Below are 14638 nucleotides of genomic sequence, written 5' to 3' on the forward strand. Positions count from 1 at the left end.
CAGACGTCACAGCAGTGGCCCATGGCTATGCCCTCAGATGCTCTCTAAGGACACAACTTGGGCTGGAGACATTTCTCCCTGCTCACGACTGACCACTGTTCCCTCGGGGCCTGCTCGCTCCTGGTGGTTTTCTCTCCTGTCCCTGCCCTTCCCCAGGACAGGAGCACCGTGCACAGCCAGAGCACATCTCCTCAGCCTCCATCCACAGTGCTACTCCTCTGGCAATAAACGCAGGTCCTTGTGCCATGAACCTGCAGGACATGCCTTCATCAGGAGGGCAAGCGAGCGAGAACAGTGAGGAGCCACAAGGCGCACACATACCTCTCTCTCTGGAAACAGGGGGAGCTATCCTTCAAAGCAGCACCATTAACCCAATTTTCTGACACCCACAGCCACCCTGTGTCCTAACTCATCAGAAGACTAAACTTGGGCCGTGGCCTGCAGCCAGTCTGGGTCACAGCCTGTGACAACGTGCAGCTAGACAGCAGCAGCCCTCCCACCCCATCAGTCACACTGCTCCTCCTCGCCCCCACACCACCCCCAGTCTGGGGATGCCAGGCTCCCGCAGTCAAAGCCTGCTTTTGGAGGGCTGCGATTTTCTCTGTGACTGGGGATTTCATCACCAATTGCCACCATCTGCTTTATACCTTCCTCAATAATTGTTAGCACTTTTTAACTATTCTTTTTTTTTTTTTTTAATCTTCTGCCATCTTTAGATAAGGAACATGAAAGAAAGACAGGCCAACACAGGACTCAGGCAGTCTTTTCAAAAGTGAAGCCGGCCCAATGCTCTTTCTAACTCATAATGTCCTTCAGAAGTCCAGTATTAACAGAGGAAACTGTTAAAAGATATACTTAAGCATTGGGAATTAAACCCATCAAGCTCCAAGCTAAATAATCAGCAGATTCCTAAAGACTTCATTTGTAAAAAGTAAAATAAACAAGATCCTTTCCCTTACAGAGAAGATATGTTAAAAAAAAAGATTTTACTAGTTCTAGTAAAACTATTAAGTAGTTCTTTGACAAAAAATCAGAACGTGAGGCTAGTGAGCAACTGTGGAAGGGGGTGAGGGTTCTGTTTTAAACAGGAGGCCTGATAACGGCTGACTCCTAAAACTGAGACGACCAAACCCAAGAGCTGGCTGTCAGCTGGCAAAGCCAAGCACTACCCAGCCTTCGCTTTCTCTCAGCAGCACCAGTACGCAAGAGTCTCCACACCTCGGAGCAGGAAGAGCCACAGACACATGGAACCATGTATCAATGATGATGACAAACGGGGAATTGGGGCCCAGGCAGCTGAAATGTGCCAACTGTTAGTCTAAGCTGAAGCCTTGAACTGCAGACTAAAAAAAATAAAGGAAGGAAAAAAGGTAGAGGAGACTTCTGAAGACACACTACATACCTGCACAAAACGTGTTTTTAATAATTTCCATTTGGAAAAAACATGGATGGATGACATGAAAATACCATTACTTATTAATCATTTTGAACTTATCTCTATCAAAAAAGTATGAGCTAGCACAGCAGAAATTCATACCTTTTTCAAAACTGAGAATGAAAACACACAGACAGGAAGTACACGACCAAAGGTCCCACGGAAGGTGGGAGTGGTGATGTGAGCCCCAGGTCTCCACTCCTCGCATCGTGCCTCCACCCACGTGGCGGTGGGCACAGCAGGCAACGAGTAGGGCGTGGGGCAACCCTTCTCCCAGAGGACAGCCGCACCCTCCGTGGGACGCCCGGCCTTCCCCAGGTCTTCTGTCTGCCAAAACACCCTGGAGGGCTCGGACTCCACGGTCTCCCTGCCTGCCTTTGGCCACTTCCATATACCTGGCACCTAAGAAATCGAGCGTTAACTGGATAAACTGTTGCCAAGTGTGGAAGTTATACCTCTCCCAGCTTTTTGGCTCTTTCATTCACTGGACTGTTTTATCCGACAGCAAGGTTACAGATCTAATCATGACAGGAAACAGGAGGGGTCTCTTCTAACAAAAATCATCTATGAGCCCTAGAATCCCCATCATTATAGGTGACAGTAACAATCAACCTCCCAAACCACTGAAAGAAATGCACAGAGATTAAAACCAAATTTGTAATATACTCACTTTTATCGATGCTTCCGTAAGAATCACTTGAAATTTGTGTTCCAATATGTCTCAGTTCTAAAATGTGGGGGAAAAGAGTTAGAATAATGTGTGTTGAAACAGCATTTTTAAGTAAGCATTAACTGAATACTCACCCCTTTCATTTTTCTGTTTAGAAAATTCATCAAGTCTTTCCTGTGAAAACAAAACAGAAGCAGTGTATGCGGTGGATGGGAGGGCAGCTGTTTTGGATGGGATGCACAGGGGCAGCCCGGGGCACCCCTTACTGCCCTTGCATCTGTGGGGCCTCTGACTCTGCATGATGGGGACCCCCTGTGCTGAGAGAGGACACGAGCAGGCCTGGAGAGAAGACCCGAACACAGGCGGCACTGCTGTGATCTATTACCTGTGTCTTCTTAAATTCCTTTTCAAGTATTTTCTTTTCATTCCTTAGTTGCTTGAAGTCCTGAGTTTGCTTGACAGCAGCCTCTTTATTTAAAGAGTACAGTGAAGTAAAAGAAAAAAATTATTTACCAAATTTATAAGTACCATTGATAAAATACTCAAAAAACCTACTGAGAGCTTTTCTCATTTTTTTTTCAAATTTGAAACAGATTTTGTAAAGTTGTCATTCTTTCAGTATTCTGTCAGAATCAGGAATAAAGGCAGAAACACTTTTGATTGAACTATTATTATCTACAGAAATGAAGAACTGTCATAGGCCTTAAGAAACCTTTCCAATCCCCAAACAAGCCAACCCAATCCCTTCAGTCAGGCAAAAGGCCCACACGCAAGACCTGCAGAGGAGAGGCTTGATGTGCACACTCTTCAACAACCAGCAGCACTCTGGAGCCAGACTCAGGGGTGTGATTTGCTCAGCAGAGGTTCAGACCCTGCTCTTCGTCCAGGGGAGGGACAGCCTTCCTGGTGTTTACTACACTGCTGTGCCTGCCTGCTCGGAGTTACCCTGCCTCAAGTCAACTCACCCCAAGTCCCGTAACTTTATCACAGAGGCACTTCTAACACGTTTGTGTAGCTCCCCTGTGGACCAAGAGCAAACTCTTCACTCAAGTTTTTGGCTCTGAGCACTGAAGGGTTCAACTACACTATGAAGAACCTGACCAGTACTGACTGCATCCAAGTATGTTCACAGACAATTGCTATGAGAAATAAAATCCTATAAACACCATAGAGACAGTCCCCTCCTGATTCCTCTAACAAACTTGTCTATTTCTTCACCTGATTTCTATGTCCTATCACTGAGAGAGTCATTTCCTAGGCAGGTTGATAAGGAGTCTAGGGGTCCCCAAGGAGAGAGGGGTCTGGAATTCTCAAGGAGGAAGAAAGGACAAACCTTTTTTTCCTTCTCTACATTTCTTAGGATTATATAACAATAATGTATCCTGCCTGAGGACAGTCTCTGGATTAAACCTTTTGGCTAATTCTGTTATCTTAAAATGTAAATTATGGGAGTAGGTCTGGTGAGGTCTTTATAACCTCCAGACATTCTTTGGATTCATTGCAGAGTATATAACTTCATTGCTAACACTAGCAAGCGGGTACTCTTTCTGCCCCCTTCTGATGCCTATGTCAGAAGCCTTTTCTATCTCCTTTATATTTTAATAAAACTTTATTACACAAAAGCTCTGAGCGATCAAGCCTCATCACTGGCCCTGGATTGAATTCTTCTCCTCCGGGGGCCAAGAATCCCGGTGTCTTCACGATTCAACAACAACCTTTCATCACTTACTAGAAACATGTTTTTGTCACATGAAAAATATATTTTTGATTCAAAGGAAGTTTGTTGTAATAGCTTCATACACTCTCACAGGCACTTTGGATCCCTTTAAAACATGTCTTTAAACAGACAGTTATCCCCACACACTAGCGAGAGGTCATCTGGGAAGGAACACAGTGATGTTGTACTTACTGCCACAATGCTTTTGCAACAACCAAATCAGGGGAAAAGTTGTTACCAAAATATTTAGAGCTTAAATCTGAAAAACTGGGCTCAATTTAGGCAAGTTAATAACTGGAAACATATTCAGCAACGTCTATTCAAATTCTCAATTCACACTCGAAACTAAGCTGCTCTCTGACGGACTCCTGGTTGCCAAAGGGGATGGAGAGAGAGGCGGTGTGAGTGTGGGGTTAGCAGATGCCAAGCAGTATTCACAGAACGGACACCAGCAAGGTCCTACCACACAGCACAGGGACTAAACTCAATCTGCTGTGTGAGCCGTAATGGAAAAGATAAAAAAGGATGCTTATTTTAAAAAGAATGTTTATATTATGTGAGTCACTATGCTGTATGGCAGAGATTAACACAATGCTATACATCAACTATACTTCAATAAAAAATTAACTACAAAAAGTACACCGTCCTCTGAAGCAGAGCACTAGTGGTGTGGAAACAGGGCAGGGCAGGCTCGGGAGGGCCCACAGTAAGAGGGCAGCCCGGCCCACACCGGGCTGAGCGCGCAGGGGACCAGGGCCAGGGAGGGTCTGCAGGGCCCCCTCGTCTCTACTTGATGCTGTCTCCACATCACAGCCACTGAGTGAATGGGGAAAAACAGAAGGGAAGATCTCAAACTCGACTCCTGAAAGGGCTCTTGGCTGCCACAGGAGGACAGAGCAGACCCCGCTGTGTGGCGTCCGCACCCCACCTGCTCAGTGCAGACACACGGCCCTGACCATGTGGTGGTGGGGCGGGGCAGGGGTGGGTGGGTGGACTGTCAGGGACAAAGTGGAAAGCCCCGATGCAGGGAACCTCACAGAGATCTCTCCATCACGGGAGTCATGAACATCCAAATACTCTTGAGTTTCTGAGTATTAAAAGGAGTATCTTTTCCTACTAACCACTGATTTCATCACGAAAAAATGAGAAGGCCCCATGAGATTCAGCTTTCAAAATTAACTCCTTTGAATGACTGCTGCTTCTTACATGGAACTTGTGAGCTGTGTTCTGAGTGAACACGACAAGGACCTGCACGTCTGTTCAGGAACTCAGAGGAGCGTGGTGCTCACCCTTCTGCCTAAGGGTACCCTAAATGTGCTCTCCCAGGGATACGCCATCACAACCAGGACGGGACCGGCTGACTGAGAACTGCAGCCCTGCACAGACACCAATCGCTCGCACAAGGGTGATGGCTCCCACCAGCGGGGTAACAGGGTGCCAATTACCTTCCAGCTTCTTCACTTTGGCTTCTAGCTTCTTCTTCCTGATAACACAATTGTACATATTAACAGGGTTAGGGAAGTATTAACAGAAAAAACGTATTACAGCCTCACAATCTGTGATACATGTTTTTTTAAAGTACTGAGATTTATGTAACAAAACGTTAGCCACGACAAGCATCACACACCCACCACTACCACCACCAACTGTTCAGAAGGCAGAGCAAACCACAGAAACAAAGGTACGCTGTTTTCACGCAGTGTTTGGAAAATGGATTTAAAATTCTCTGTTTATCAGGCATGCCACGCCTCGAACTTAGGTGAGCGTGGTTCATCTAAGTCACGCTCGTGTGTCCAGGTGATGCACTGATCAGGTGAGGTTACTTTAAGAAGCATGTCTGATGGAAACAGTCACACCACCATTTTATAGGAGACAGTGGCTAGAAAACTACAATTTTTCAGTTTTAGGAAAGATTCCTGAGTCAGAGAAGGTAGGAAACCCTCTGAGAAAGTCTCCTGAGTTACTGTGAAATAACTGTACATGTAGTTCACAAGCTTTGTAAATGATGTGAACATAGTATTAGACTTTAAAACAGTTAACTGACATTTTGGAAGAGCCCTTTGCCTTAATGGGACAAAGAGACCCATTCCACATAATACATGTTAAAGGACTGGTTAAAAAAAAAGGAGATGCCAATTGTTTTCTCTATGAAAACGTAACACAGACACACACACACATATAGACATAAAAACTTTTATGGAGTTCCTTCTTTGTGTAAGCCCTCAACATACGACAGGGTATTTTATCCTATTAATCCTTTAACACAGAATTTCCAGACATGCGGAAATCAAGGTTGCGAGACTAGTTCAAGATCACCCCATTAATTATGGCGAATAAACCCAAAGACAGAGAGAAGACAACACTACTCATATAAGCACTACACAGTTTCCAGTTTGGACGCCTTATTTTCACAGTAATTTTTAAATACGTACTGAGCATCAGTTTTTAAGCATTCTTCTTTCACACGAGCATATTCCTGATGAGTGTCCTGATACAACTTTAGAGAACTCTGGAAAAGAAATTTTATATATTGAAATGTACATATTGATTGACATTCACCAATGTGAAAGTCACTGACCATGAGTGATAACTGATTTTGACCTTGATAAGCTAAAGCACTATCATTTAATAGTATGAAATTAACCAAATGAATAAAATGTTTAGGCAGGAAACCAAAGTACAATTCATTGAACACTTTAACAGATATAGCCAAACTCTCAATAGAGGTATCATGATTAACAGTCTAGTCAAACAGAGCTATAAAATTTTAAATATGCTAATTTTAAGGTAAATCCAAATCTTCGTAAATTTGAATAGCTAGTATTTTTGTCTCAACCAATTAGAATTCAACAACCCTAGGGCAATTTTTGAGCTTAATAAATTTAAGTTACTATTGCCACTGGGCTTCCCCAGGTGGCTCAGTGGTAAAAAAAATCCACCTGCCAATGCAGGAGATGCAGGTTCAATCCCTAGGTCAGGATGATCCCCTGGAGTAGGAAATGACAATACACTCTAGTATTTTTGCCTGTAAAATCCCAGGGACAGAGGAACCTGGCAACAGTCTATGGGGTTGCAATAAGTCAGATACAACTGAGCAACTACACAACAATTATTACCACCATGCAGAAATATCAATCATTACCCTTCCTGGTAACCAAGGGGGTATGTTCACACCAACCACAGGCACAGCTACAGGCATCATGGGATGGGAAAGGAACATACTGAGCCTGGTCACATAGTCCTCCTGTGCACACGGTTCTTCAACGGCCAGAGCTCGGAGAGACGGTCTTCATGACCCCTTTTTTACAGATGAGGGGCCTGAGGATTCAGAAGCTGAGGAATTCTTTGAAAGACAAACTAAGGGATTGACTGTTGAGGGTTTATTATTCAACTCTGACTCCAGTATTAATGTTTCCTCTCAGGTATGATTGATGACATTACTTTGTCATCAGGGGCAGACAAAATTCAGCACGATTGTTTATCTTTCACCACGTAGATAAATACATAATACTTTCTAAACGAACAGGAAAATCAAGCACTGTTAAAGTAGAAAAACCTCAAGGAGGCACACGGCATGACCTTACGGCACGACTTGCAGACTAAGAGGCACAAGTGCTACCAGGTCAAGGAGACAGGCAGCAGCGTGGCTACCACTCGTCTCACGCTAAACACCTACCTATCGGCTTCAGAGTTTGTAATGTGGAAAAGCCATGAATTCTCTTCTAGAGCTCCAATAAGAGTAACATGAATTTTATATTAAAAAATAAGTTTACAGCACTTAAAACTGTTTTATTGAAACCGGGTTTTTGAAACAGAGAACCTAATTTTTTCCCTAAGTTTAATAAAGTTTGAACTTTTGCATGTTATTTTACACTTATGTGCTGTGCTTAGTTGCTCAGTTGTGTCCTATTCTTTGTGACTCCATGGACTGTAGCCTGCCAGGCTCCTCTGTCCATGGGATTCTCCAGGCAAGAATACTGGAATGGGCTGCCATGCCCTCCTCCAGGGGATCTTACCAAACCAGGGATAGAACCCAGGTCTCCCACATTGCAGGCAGACTGTTTACCGTCTGAGCCACCCCAATGGCAGAAAGAAAAACAGAGAAAGCAAGCTATGCAGGACACAAAGTCATACAAATTCACAGCTAAAAGGTGGTTCTACTAAATCTCTCAAAAAGCATAAGCAACTAATACTGCTGCTGCTAAGTCGCTTCAGTCGTGTCCGACTCTATGTGACCCCATGGACTGCAGCCCACCAGGCTCCCCCGTCCCTGGGATTCTCCAGGCAAGAACACTGGAGTGGGTTGCTTCTCCAATGCAAGAAAGTGAAAAGTGAAAGTGAAGTCGCTCTGTCGTGTTCGACTCTTTGGGATCCCATGGACTGCAGCCTACCAGGCTCCTCCGTCCCTGGGATTTTCCAGGCAAGAGTACCGGAGTGGGGCGCCATTGCCTTCTCCAAAAGCAACTAATACAGCATTACATTAATCACTAATAACTACTGTTAAGGACTGAGCCATCAGTCAACTAGTTCAGTGTTCTCTAAGGATAGCAGCACACTTAAGAGTCCTAGCACCTCTCTCTCCTTGTTAAGTAAGATACACAAAGTCCCCTTATCCCAGTGACAGGAAATAAGCAGATCTTACTTTACCAAAGATAAACCTTTATAGGAAAATTACTTTAGGTACCTTTTTCTCTTCTAATTCAGCTTTTAAAAATCCCAGTTCTTCCTGACATTTCTGTAGAGGAGATATTTTCTGAAGCATCTGCTCCACTTGGTGATGCAAAGTACTATTCTCTCTAAAAATGGACAAAGCATTAACGTTATTATGAGAAGTATCTATGATGAATTATTAAATATATCTACTGGTGAGTTTCAATTTTTTTTTCTAAAAACAAAAAAGAAAATAAGAATCTCTTTTTAAACACATTCTATTTATTTTGGTATTTTTAAATACCAAAATTATTTACATATCACTTTTTATTTCTTTGACATGACTCTATTTCTAATAAAAGTACATCAAAAGCCATCTGAGAAGCAAACACCACAGGCTGTCAATCCACTGGAGAACATAAGAATACTGGGACTGTCTATCAAGTGATGTGGCTTTTCCAATAAAAAACTCATCACCACTGATTTAAATTAAACGACAGGCAACTTTTTGATTCATTTTATAACTACACTTTGCCTTCTTCTAATTGGTAAGTGTAATCAGTAGCATTGTATACAACACTACTAAATTCTAAGTAAGATTATTTTAAATTGTTTAGAATATACACAGTGAACCACATTAAACTGTCAATTCAGAGACAATAACTGATAGCAATAAGCTTCAATTCAAGCCACATGGTCAGTAAAAGTAACTGAAAAGCCAAACCCTAGGCTGTAATTTAAGACCTCAGTAAGAATTCATTTAGACAATTTAACAGGAAGGAAAATGTACATCTTTTATTATGAGCACTCAAAAAAGCCTACATGATGGGTCAATGCTATGTGGCACTTTGCTGAATTTGTGTAGAAATCCAGTTCAGTAAATGTCTACCCTGCATTGACTGTGAAAACAGGTAGCTTACCTTCTTGCAAACTGCAGCTGTAAAACTGGTTAAAGAAAACTGTGACCACTTTATCTACAGGTACCAGGTAGCGGGTCTGAAGATAAAACTCCCTTTAAAACTGTAATAATCTGTGTTCAATATACATACAGGTGATCATAATTTCTAGAAAACAACATTCAAAGTTCCACCTATAACATATGATAAAAAGCTTTTCACTGAGCTACTCCTAATTTACAGCATTACAGTAAGTCGAAATATATATTTCTCTAAATTAAAAGATTCTTGATTAATTGTATGATTAATATGAAACTCCAGACAAAAGCAAAGACAAAGGAATAAACAACTAACAAAAACGACCCTGAATCCCTGCATGTCCTGCCTTTCCTTTCTCAGAGTCCAGAGCACAGTTCCAGCAAACAAGCGTTCTGTACTTACTAAAATCGTATACATATATGTATCTATATGTTTAATGAATACAGTTGGCTCAGATGGTAAAGAATTAGCCTGCAATGTGGGAGATCTGAGAAAAGAAATACAGGCAGAACATAAAATCTGAAAAACCTTTCACTTTTACAATCTGCACAATTTGATAACATCATTTCCCATCATGCTGCCAGTAAAATATTACCGAAGACAGCAGTTTCATCTTTAAGTTTCATTTCTGTAGAACCCTACTCTCATATCACAATATAGAAATGCCTATGGGTCATAACATGTCTGTATCCTCCTCTATTAGAACATAAACTTCTAATGGAGTATATGTTTTTCATCCTAAATTACTGCAGTCTTTGCAAGATAGACAAATTCACAAAAATTTCTGATGAAATAAAATATACTCTCTGTCCTATAGAAAGAGAAACTGATAAACAAGAAGATGGCCAGAATGACACAAAAGAGTACAGAAAAGAAACTAAGCGAGGTGAAAAGACAACCCTCAGCATGGGAGGAAATAACAGCGAATGAAACAACGGACAGAGGATTCATTTCCAAAATATACAAGCAGCTCATAGAACTCAATGCCAGAAAAACAACCAAGCCAATCAAAAAGTGGGAAAGACCTAAACAGACATTTCTCCAAAGACATACAAGTGGCTAACATACACATGGAAAGCTCAACATCGCTCATTATCAGAGAAATGCAAATCAAAACTTCTATGAGCTATCACCTCACACTGGTCAGAGGGGCCATCATCAAAAAGTCTACAAACAATAAATGCTTAAGAGGGTGTGGAGAAGAGGGAACACTCTTGCACTGTGGGTGGGAATGTGAACTGATACAGCCACTGTGGAAGACGGTATGGAGATTCCTTAAAAAACTAGGAATAAAAACTAGGTCATACGATGATATGACCCAGCAATCCCACTCCTAGGCATATACCCTGAGGAAACCAAAATCGAAAGAAACACATGTATCCCATTGTTCACTGCAGCACTACTGACAATAGCTAGAACGTCGAAGCAACCTAGATGCCCATCGACAGTGACTGGGTAAAGAAGCTGTGGTATATATACACAAGGGGATAGTACTCAGCCACAAAAAGGAACACATTTGAGTCAGTTCTAATGAGGTGGATGAACCTAGAACCTATTATAGAGAGTGAAGTGAGTCAGAAAAAGAAAGATAAATACTGTATTCTAACACGTATATGTGGAATCTAGAAAAATGGTACTGAAGAATTTATTTACGGGGCAACAAAGAAGAACGAGACAGAGAATAGACTTACGGACATGGGGAGAGGGGAGGAGACAAGTAGTGGAAGTCCACTGCTGCTGCTGCTGCTGCTGAGTCGCTTCAGTCGTGCCCGACCCTGTGCGACCCCACAGACGGCAGCCCACCAGGCCCCCCGTCCCTGGGATTCTCCAGGCAAGAACACTGGAGTGGGTTGCCATTTCCTTCTCCAATGCGTGAAAGTGAAGTCGCTTAGTCGTGTCCAACTCTTAGCGACCCCATGGACTGCAGCCCACCAGGCTCCTCCGTCCATGGGATTTTCCAGGCAAGAGTACTATGACTTGGCAGTATTTATTACTCTCTACAAATCACAAAGCTAATGAACAAAAGTTAACCTCCCAACATTCTGATACTCCTACAGTATATTTCTTACAGAAACTCCCAAATCTTCTCGCAGCATCATCTCAGCTTCACATTACTCCTAAACCTAAAGAATATATGTGATGTCCTCAGTGCAAATGAAAAAGACCGACTCTTTAAAAAGCTTACAAAATCTGAGAAAATCAGCATTAATGACAAAACCAAAACATTCTGTAAGGAGGAGATGAGCAGCCTTGATTTAGCATGTGTCTAGAGTAGAAGACAGCTGCTCACTGAGCTTATTAGAGGCACTTTCTACTTTGAATCTGTAAACAACCGCTTCCCAAAGGATAACCATGAAAATTATCACATTTGTTTATTCTTAAAAATTCAAAGGAAAAAGCCAGTAAAAGGATATCATCACATTTCTTCTGATATTCTGTTAACAAATTACTGCAACAAAGAAAAGAGTTATGTTAGTTTTCAATCTAAAAAACATACGTTTCAAGCATATTTCAAAATATACAAAGCACTCTTCTTCCTAGGTTTCCTGCAACATATTTAATTCATTAAATATATGTGCACACGCATATACACCACCTTAAATTCCTTATGAAGCTCTGCACATATATGAGTTTTTAATTTAAAATTCCTTTGATCTAAATACTATCTTTGCCCATAAATTCCTGTGATTTTTAAAGGATTAAAAAAACAATCTCACACCATGACCATGAACTACCACAGGAAATCTATCCAGTCCTAAAGCTAAGAAGGCTTTAAAGAATTTTTAAAGTTCTTAGAATTTTTAACATTTCCAGCTGAGCAGAAATTATGTCCTAGCCCCTGAGCTTTGCTGTAAAGGTCTGAGAGCACTGGGAGTTCCCTGGTGGTCCAGGGAGCTAAGACCCTGCAAGTCACACGGTGTGGCCACACAGCAGAGAAGTGTGCACACCCGTAAGACCAGAGGCCTCCCCGAGGCCAGGCCAGGCCCTGAGGAGCTGCACTGCCCCACAGGCCACGCAGGCCCCGGGCGAGCAACCCCAGGTCTACCCTCAGGCCAGGGCGCTACCACCAGCACCCGCTCCAGTTTGTATGGCAGGTTCATGGAGTTCAGCCAAACACACGAAACATACTCACTCTGTGTTAATAATTTTTTGCTTCAAGGTAATTAATGCGTCAACGTATTCATTCAAATTCTGCAAGAAAAAAAGCTGCAGTTAGCCATTTGTTTTTATAATTTAAACTTTTCTGTAACATTTATGATAAAATACACATACAGCTCACTATATTCTACAAACTCAGAAATATGTGAGTCTATTATCCACGTTGCACATAACCCCCCAGGGATATTCTGTATGACCCTGGGCCCTTGCTGCATCGCTTAGAAGCTCCTTCTTTACCTGAACGACCACACACCAACAGCAAGATGCTCTGACTGGGTGTGCTTTTTCACTGCGAGAGCTCAATAAGTAGTCAGTTTTAGTTCACTCACACACTTCAGTCTGCATTATTTCCAAAAGGACTTAATCCAAAAATACACATAAATTCTTAAAAACAGCAAACAATGAAAAATAACATGGAAAAGATGAATAGGAATATTAAAATAGGGTCAAGAGTCAGTGAAGTTTCTTTTTACAAGGATCTACTTTATACTTTTGGGACAACTACAAATTTGGCTCTAAATTATTGCTACCAATTTGATGGAAAAAATTAATTGACTGTTCAAAATGTTTCTAATACTTAAAATTGAACAGGTATTTTTTAAGTCACTTTTTCCTTTAATGTCTCCTTTTCTCATTAACATTTCAGAAATAAGAACTTATTTTTCATTAATTATCCCCAAAATGTCTTTACTAACTTATTTTGAGAATTACAGGACAACTTCCCTTTACACTAACATGTGCATTTTCTTTGCAATCATACATGTAACATTTACTGAAATAAGAAATCAACACATTAAAAAGTATGTACCTTCTGATAATCTCAACACCTGTTGAAAGTCACTCTTACTTTTTGCATATATCTTTTCAGAACTGTCACTGTATATTTAAAACATGTTTGGATGTATTCAATTCACCATTTTCCTACTGAAGACCAGGCTGGGTCCTTTTCAGTCTTCACCGTATTGTTAATAACACACTGGGCAATATATTTCTTGCCCAGTCTTCTGGTAGACACATCTATTTTCAAATCCAAACAGGCTCCCTGCATTAGTGATAGCTGGAAGCGTGATCATCTCAGAGCCGTGTTTTTCATTTATATTTCCTCACGAGTGAAACTGAGAAATCACCCTTGTCTCTTGTGGCCATTCTTAGAAAAAATTTTAGAAGCTCTTAAAAATCAAAAACAGATAGCTACTAGGACGGCTAAAATCAAAATTACAGAAAATAACAAGTGCTGGCGAGCACACAGAGAAGCTGGGATTCTCCTAACACTGCTGGTGGAACAGGAAATGTACAGCTGCTCTGGAAAATAACTTCACAGCTCCTCAAAATGTTGAACAGCTGACTATATGATTTAGCAATTCCACTCCAAGGTATACACCCAGAAGTGAAAATATATGTCCAGGCCAGTTTGTACACTCTTATTTAAAGCGCCTCCAGGTGGCGCTAGGGGTAAAGAACTTGCCTACTAATGCAGGAGACATGGGTTTGATGGTTTAATCCCTGGATAGACAACGTATCCTGGAGGAGGGCATGGCAACCCACTCCAGTATCCTTGCCTGGAGAATCCCACAGACAGAGGAGCCTGGCAGGTTACAGGCCATGGGGTCACAAAAGAGTCAGACACCACTGAAACAAGGTGGCATTTAAAGCAGCATTTATTCACTAGCCAATAAGTAGAAATAAACTAAACATCAATTGATAAATGGATGAATCATCATCTGATGAAGGAAAAAATAAAATGTGGTACAGCCACACAATGTCAATATCTGACAATGAGCAGAAATGAATGGCCCATGCTACATCATGGATGAACACTGAAAACCTGCTAAGTGGAAGAAGCCAGTTACAAAAGGCTAACGCGGTATGCTTCATTCATGTGAACTGCCCATAACAGGCAAAGCCAGAGAGACAGAGAGCAGACTAGAGACCACCAGGGGCTTGGGCTGGGGAAGCGGGATGACTGCTAGTGCTTAACGGGTTCTTGGAGAGGACACACGGGCAGGAAAGACATGTTTAACAAGTGGTAACCGGTTTCCATAACTGTGAATATACTATAAACCACCTAACTG

At 41.8% G+C, this 14638-nt stretch overlaps 1 protein-coding gene across 3 annotated transcripts in view; it reads right to left on the minus strand.

Moving 5' to 3' along the window:
* The window catches only part of ICE1 (interactor of little elongation complex ELL subunit 1), a 65391-nt gene that overhangs the window by 36290 nt on the left and 14463 nt on the right, over positions 1–14638 (minus strand). For 2 of the 3 annotated variants that reach the window (XR_009492003.1, XM_059878918.1), the window contains exons 2-9: positions 12541–12599; positions 9393–11856; positions 8507–8618; positions 6255–6331; positions 5268–5305; positions 2491–2573; positions 2240–2279; positions 2106–2162 (exon numbers count right to left, since the gene is read on the minus strand). Coding sequence is in view for 2 of the 3 variants with exons in the window: in XM_059878918.1 (XP_059734901.1) it covers positions 2106–2162; positions 2240–2279; positions 2491–2573; positions 5268–5305; positions 6255–6331; positions 8507–8584 (373 nt within the window). In the remaining variant the exon portion in view is untranslated. The remainder of the gene's footprint in view (positions 1–2105; positions 2163–2239; positions 2280–2490; positions 2574–5267; positions 5306–6254; positions 6332–8506; positions 8619–9392; positions 11857–12540; positions 12600–14638) is intronic. The other variant, XM_003587535.6, reaches the window with a different exon arrangement.

The sequence above is a fragment of the Bos taurus genome, chromosome 20 (assembly GCF_002263795.3).
Source record: "Bos taurus isolate L1 Dominette 01449 registration number 42190680 breed Hereford chromosome 20, ARS-UCD2.0, whole genome shotgun sequence".
Taxonomy (NCBI): domain Eukaryota; kingdom Metazoa; phylum Chordata; class Mammalia; order Artiodactyla; family Bovidae; genus Bos; species Bos taurus.